Genomic DNA, 7,565 nt, shown 5'->3' on the forward strand with positions numbered 1-7,565 from the left:
TTTTTCATTTTGGTGTTTTGTGGTAGTAATAAGTCTAAACGGTTCAGTATCTGTCTGCCTAGCATTAACATCGATGGAGACTTTCCCGTTTCCATGTGAATGGAACAGCAATAAGAAAGCAAAATTTTCGTCACTGCACTTTTAAAGTTTTGAGGTGTACATCTGAATGATTTCAATTTATTTGTTGCCCATTTGTTGCCGGATGATATGGAGATCCTTGTTTAATAATACTCAATTTCCGTTTACATCCAGTCTAACTTTTCAACATTTATTCTCATATTATGTTCCTTCAAACGTTTTAATACATCTTCTATTCTTAATTTTGATATCATCGAGGAACACAGACACGCCTGGAATATCACGAAGTAGCCGTTCGATGAAACGTTGCCATATTGCAGGTGCACAAGCTACTCCAAACATCATTCGGGTAGGTCTAAATAGTCCTTTGTGAGTTTTGATGGTTAAGTAATGGCGGTCCTCTGGATGTACTTCCAATTGTAAATAGGCTTGACGCAAATAAATCGTTGTGAACTTTTCGCCACCTGATATTGCACTGAATAGTTCCCCCATGGTGGGTAAAGGATGTTCGTCAATCATCATGATTGGGTTAATGGTTATTTTGTAATCACCACCTATGCGTACACGTCTATCTTTTTTTGGAACTACCACTATTGGTGTGGCCCACTCATTCGAGTCAACTTTTTCCAATAACCCCATCTCAACTTGTCTTTGAAGCTCTTCCTCTATCGAATCCAAAAGGGAACCCTTCTCGCCTTATAAAACTTTGGAGTAGCTGCCGGTTTCGAATTAATTATCGCTTGGTAGCCACTAATTTTTCCCATCGTTTGCGATTGTAATAAAGAGAATCTTTTTAGTATTTCATGTAATTTCACCTTGACATCAATTTTGGCATTACTTTTTATATTATTCACTTGTGCCTCCATATTTCTGAGGATATCAGCCCAGTCCCGACCAAGTAATGGTCCCCTATTGGACTTTACCACATACAACTTCAACGGTGACGAGACCTTATTTTCTGGCAATTGTACTGATACCAACAAATATCCCACACATTCTATTGGCGTATTGCAGTAACTATAAAGCTGCGTATCGTTTCTGAACATTTGTGATTTACCAAAGTATTTTTCTGCATCAGCAACACTCAAAAGAGTCACGGCCGCACCTGTGTCGATTTCAAAATTTATTAGTATTCTATTAACTATAAAATTGCAAAATAATTTGGAACAATCACTGTTTGATTTACCCTCAACTTTTCCTACCACACCTTCATAAATTTGTAGCATTTCCTCCCTTGAATCCTCCTCTTCCACCTCGATTTGATTCAACTGTCGTTTGCCTTTCAAACATACCCTTTTTAGGTGACCTTTCAAACCACAAAAACTGCAAACTATCTCCTTATGCCTGCATTCGTTAGCTAAATGTTGACTGTTTCCGCAGCGATAGCTGTATCTTCTTGTCAATGGTTTTTGTGACTTCTCCGATTTCTTCTCTTTCGCATTGCAATTACCGGCCACCATATCTATTGTTGTTTCGCTGGGCACTGTTTGCCGCATCACCACCCCTCCTTTTTCAGTACATTCATTCGCAGTAGCAAGGGCTGTTTCCAAAGTCAGCTCACATTTTTCTAATAGTCTACTCTGTATTTTTTTGATTTTTAAGTCCGAAAACAAATTGGTATCGCAAGGCTATACTTAAATGCGTCCCAAAATTACAATGTGTCGCCATCTTCCTTAACCCAATTAAATACTCCTCACACGACACCGTCTCCTTTTGTTTCCGTAAGTGGAACCTGTAGTTTTCCAAAATTTCATTGGGTTTCGGATCGTAATATTCAGTAAGAATTGCTTTAATTTCATCATACGTCTTATTTTCCGGGACTTCTGGTAGCAGCTTGTCACACAACAAATAATACGTGTTCATGCCTATGTAATAAAGTAGAAACAATTTCTTTTTCATGATATCGCAATCAAAAATCCCCAAAGCCGTCTCAAATCGTGCAACCCAGCGTATCCATGTTGATACACTTGCGTCAAACGCTTCCACTCTGAAGGCGGTGCTGGTTGTAAATTGTGCACTTGTATTTGGCAGCGCCATTTTGTAATTATATATTTAGTACATGTGTATTTTACGTATCAAATGTAAGTTCGTGTATTTTACAACTGCTTCTGACTTTCTTTTGTATTCTCACATATAAATAATTGCCAGTATTTAGGTTTGTACTTATCCTTATATTTTTATCCTCGTCGCCAATTATTAGGATTTAAATTAAACCACCATTGTTAGATTCTGCAATGTTCTATGATAACCTTTGTCCTAATGAATCGGAGGACTGAAACGAGTCTTTTATCAGAACTTAACAAAACTATTAAAGTATTCAAAATCTCAAAAAATCCAAAATGGACTCCAATGCACAGTGGGGCAGAATCGAAATTTTTTGTAAATAAATCTGGCATTTCTAAACGGCTGGTCCGATCGGGCCCATACCTTGGCCCGCTCTTTTAAAAATATAGGGCGTAATTTTGGACCGAATGGACTCGAATTTTTTTGTTAATTAGACAGCTAAATTGGTAATAATATACAAACAATTTGAGGTTAATATCTATTATGGATCCAAAAATAAACGTAAAAAAAGAATCGTAGAAAACAAAAAGCAGGTTTGGAATCCTTGATGTGTTCCCTATTTATCGCCAAAGTATTTTCCCAGCCCCGAATGAAATGTGGACCCTATAGGCAAAATTGTAAAAAATACCATTTTTGGGATTTTCGCTCCAATTTTTAGGAATTACGGGATTGCCGTTGACCTTTTGATAAGTTTTTTTACACCTTGAACAAAAATTTAAAATTTCAATTTTGAAATGCCTATAACTCGAAAAGTATAAGAGATAAATAGGACACGCAAGCACGAGCGCTTTCCAAAAATATAAAAATCTTTGAAATCGGATAGGAAACAAAAAAATTGCACGTGTTTAAACATTTTATATATCGAAGGTACCCTACTTTGAACTTAAAAAAATAACTGAGAAATTATGTATATATTCTTTATCATGTCTTACTTTTGATTTCTCCAAGTCAAGTTTTATTAAAACTAAAAAATCGTTTAAAAGGAAAGCATTAAAATATTTTTTTCAGATTATTTCAGAAGATCTCCCTAAAAACCATGTGTATATATTTATTTGTTTTGTTTGTTTTTTCTATTTATTAACAAAATGCTTATATAAGTACACAAAATTCGTGTTTTTCTTTTCAATTTAAAATTAAAATAGAAATTATTCGGTTAATCGAATAATTTAAAATTAGCCGGTTAAATCTAAACCCCGATTAATTATTTGCTCGATTAACCGATTGAACCAGAAACCCGATTAATTGAATACTCTAGTAAGCAGCCAGACTTTCAAACACACAAGACAATTTTTTGTTTGTTTTTTAGCTACATATTTTTGGGGTAAATGTAAGTACATTTGTAAGCAAGACGCATGAGTTTTATCGTTTAATTTTATTTTAAAAACTACAAATCAAATTAAACGAATTAAAAAGCAATGGCTCTAAAACAGTACAAAATATTGGTTGTAAGTTAAATGGTTCTAAAGTTAGTTTAATTAAAATTTGTAAAATAGTATTACAGGTAAGCCTCCATTTACGCGGTACTTTATTTACGCGAATTCGATATAACGCGAACTCAAATTAGCAACCATTTTTTGAAATACGCGACTTTTTTTTACACGATTTTTATATAACGCGGCAACAAAAAACAATAAACGAAAAAAAAACAAGCGAATAACAGATTTCTTTTTTGAAAACTTTTATGAATTTTTGTTATGTTTTGATCTATTTTATGTATTAGAATATTTTGTTTATTTAATTGACATTTTTTTAGTTGAGTTTTTATGCTTCACTTTTGTTTTAAGTAAGTTTTTAAAAGTACATTACAACTTGCCGTTATAGTTAAATTTACCTTTTGTAGTTACGTCCGCTTTCATTTAAGGTGACGATATGTATGTATGTACATATGTGTTTTCTATTTAACACGATTTTTAGCCCCAATTTATTTTTTGTTATGTATCTGATGTATTGTTTTACGCGAAATAAAAAAATGTTGGCCCCACAAAAGCATTTCGTTCTAAATTAGAACCTCGTTTTACGCGAATTTGATTTACACGCTATTTTTTTGGGCCCAACAAACCGCGTAAATGGAGGCCTACCTGTATTTACCTTTTTAAAAACGGTGGTTTATTTCCTTTAAATAAAGCGGATACTTTTGATTGAAAATAAAAGCAGTTTAGTAGTTTAATATTTGTAAGAACTCTTTATTTATTCAAATTTACACAACGACAGTTTAAATATAAATTAGAGTGTCCCTTAGAATTAAATTTTTTGAAATGTTGAAACGGTACCCCCTGTAAACTTTCGTAATGACCTAAAATACCACCAATAAAAATTTTAGCTTGTTCTAAGAAGGGCAACCCGTGCCGACTTTCGATTTTTTGTCAGTTTTTTAAAAAAATTAGCTATTAAGTAATTACTTTTGCAATTTAATTGAAAAGCAATTTAATCGAAATGTGTACGTAATTGTCGTTCTAATGAGATATAAAAGACAAAAATTGGATAAAAAAATTTAAAGTTATTAAAAAATCGCCACGCTATTAACGTAGATAACTAGTTAGATAACTAGCTATGCGACTAGTTTGACCAATTTGCATTACAATGAGACTATCTAATAGCTTGTCCAAAGTAGTCAACGCATTGGATTCCCATTCCGGTTACATAAATTCAGTTACACAATTGGCTACTTTTTCAGCTACATAACTAGTTATTTCAATATTTACGGATGCTAATTGACATCAAATAGTCAGTTAAAAAAACATCTCATAAACAATTCAATAACCGATTGCCTCTAAACAAACCTTAATCCGTCAAATCCCCAATAGATCACTTCTGGTGGGTAAAATATAGTGCAGTACAAAATAAACGTTTAAAGTGATTACAATCTAGGTTACTTAGAGATACTAAAGTGACAATTGACTTCACTCTAGATTGCATGGGATGTCAGTAGACTTAAACTACAATAAAATAAACTGTATGAGAATTACATCAACACAATTTGTATAAAACAAGTCACAAAAAATGCAATATAATATCAACACTTAAACTAACTAAACTCTTAATTACTTAGAAACCTGTAGCCCGTTTCTGTATTTCTCGAATCGAAAAACTTTCCGCATGAAACGATTGAATTGCAACAAAAATAGTGTAAAATTAAACAAAATATTCTAGTTTTCTATTTATGACCAATGATGTTGACAATTTTAGTTTTTAAGATTCCAATCTTACGGGCTATTTATGGTCAATCATTTGTTACCAAATGTGTAAATAAAAATCAAATTATTTTCATTTTTATTATTATTTACCCAACGTTTCGTTTGTTTGTTTTAAACTTCTTCAGGGGTTTTCTTTTATTATTGAATTCTAGCGACAAAAACATATAAATATTTTATTATAAATCATTGAAAAACTTAAGATATCACAGTTCAACTTACGAAATTCTATTGTTTACATTGTCAATTAACTTATTATTTAAAAAACTGGACTTCACGACACAGAATTAATAAATAAATAAATAATCATTACAACACAAACATATACTATAAGTCAAACTTAATACTAATATCACAGAACTTCAACTGATTTAATAATTAAATATTGCAGCGGAATATTGCAGTTTTGTGTTATCCTTGTCCTCTTTCGTGTTCATTGTATTGTGTATTTTTTGTTGTATTCTTAAGCTTTCAAGAGTGTATCGTTTGTTCTCTTTTTGTTCTCTGTCCAATATCTTAATATTGTCAAAATCCATCTTATGATTGCACTCCTTTACGTGCAGAGATAATGCCGTCGTTATTTTTCCTTTTTCAATATCTGTTTTGTGTTCATTAACTCTCGTCCCCAACATTCTCTTTGTCGTACCAATGTAAACCAAGTACATCTCTCCCTTTCATTACCGTCACATTTTATCTCATAGACCACATTATCACTCTTAAGTTTGTCAATTTTTGTTTTGTTGTTTGTAAATAGATGCCTCAGTGTCATATTTGATTTGTAAGCTATTGTTGTTGTTTTCTCTGTGATCATTCTCTTCATTGTTTTTGTCTCCGTTAGTTTGGGAATAAATGGTACACTGTAAAAAACTTTTTCCTCCTCAGTGTTTGGATTTTTCTGCTGTTTTTCATATTTTAGTACTTTGTTGATTAAATTGTTCGTCATATATGTTGGGTAACTATTCTTTGTAAGTATTTTTCTTATTCTATTAATATTGGTTTTCCTGTATTCAACATCACTTATCTGTAATACTTTCCTTATTAAATTCGTCGCTGTACTTATCTTCATTTTCAATGGTTGTATAGAGTTGAAGTTAACCATTCTACCTGAAGATGTGGGTTTCGTGTACCAATTTGTCCTTATTCTTCCATTATCCTTGATGATATTGATGTCCAGATACGGTATTGACATATTCTTCTCGCGTTCTATTGTAAATTGTATCTTATTGTGATAAACGTTCATTGTTTTTAATATCTTCTCTTCGTCCGATTTCCTTATAATCGCAAACAAGTCATCCACGTACTTAGTGATAAACTTAATCTCTATATTATTAGCCCTTAATTCGTCAATTACATCGTCCAGTAGTGTGTCAAGTACAATATTTGCAATTGTTGGCGATAGGGGGTTTCCCATTGGCATACCATATGTTTGATGGTAAAATTTATTGTCAAAAGTGAGATAGTTATTATCAGTTAAACAAAACTGAAGAATTTTCAAAAATGTTTGCCTTGGTATTGCCGTGTGTTCCTTAAGTGTTTTCCATTTGTCAAGTATATTCCTTATAGCCAAGTGAATCGGTATATTAGTGAATAATGATACCACGTCGAAAGAGACCATAATATCGTCATTTTCCAATGAGACGCTTTCCAGTTTTCGTTTTAATTCTACTGAATTTTGTATATTGTATTTGGGCGACACAATATTCCTCAAAATTGTTCCAATATACTTCGAAAGACTGTAACACGGTACCTTCATGGATGCAGATATCGGTCGAAGTGGTATTCCGTCTTTGTGTATCTTTGGCAGTCCATATAACTCAGGTGCTGCTGCCGCTTGTGTCGTCATGTTGAATTTCTCGTATCTGGTAATGTACCCATCTTTTCCCAATTGTGTAATTAAGTTATTGTTCCTTTTCTGAAGACTAGTTGTTGGGTCAATTTCAATTTTCCTGTATGTGCTCTTGTCATCTATGTTTTTTCTCGCACAAGTGTTTCTGTATCTTGAGTTTGCAAGAATTATCTGTCATTTAAATAATTTTCCAACAATTATTGGAAGGATGTGAGAAAAAGTGTTTCTGTAACAATATTTTGCGAAAAGTTTCTCACAAGAACTGTCAAAACAAAAATATAGATATTTTTAATTTCATATGTATAAATATGGAACCCAAATCAGCCGTAAATGTAAGTAGCACAGAGTTTGATTTTTTGAGATTTAAAATATTTTTTTTAAATTCA

The 7,565-nt window shown here is 32.5% G+C and overlaps 1 protein-coding gene across 1 annotated transcript; it reads right to left on the minus strand.

The window, feature by feature from the left end:
* Window positions 1-5,910: 5,910 nt before the first annotated feature.
* Window positions 5,911-7,176, minus strand: LOC135961220 (uncharacterized). The gene has a single exon (XM_065512715.1). It carries the CDS (start codon window positions 7,174-7,176, stop codon window positions 5,911-5,913), a length of 1,266 nt encoding a protein of 421 aa, XP_065368787.1.
* Window positions 7,177-7,565: the final 389 nt, after the last annotated feature.

The sequence above is a fragment of the Calliphora vicina genome, chromosome 5, assembly GCF_958450345.1.
Source record: "Calliphora vicina chromosome 5, idCalVici1.1, whole genome shotgun sequence".
In the NCBI taxonomy this organism is placed as follows: Eukaryota; Metazoa; Arthropoda; class Insecta; order Diptera; family Calliphoridae; genus Calliphora; species Calliphora vicina.

Coding starts and splice junctions, on each gene's coding strand:
- LOC135961220 (XM_065512715.1), bottom strand. CDS start 7,176: ATGACGACACAAGCGGCAGCAGCACCTGAGTTATATGGACTGCCAAAG.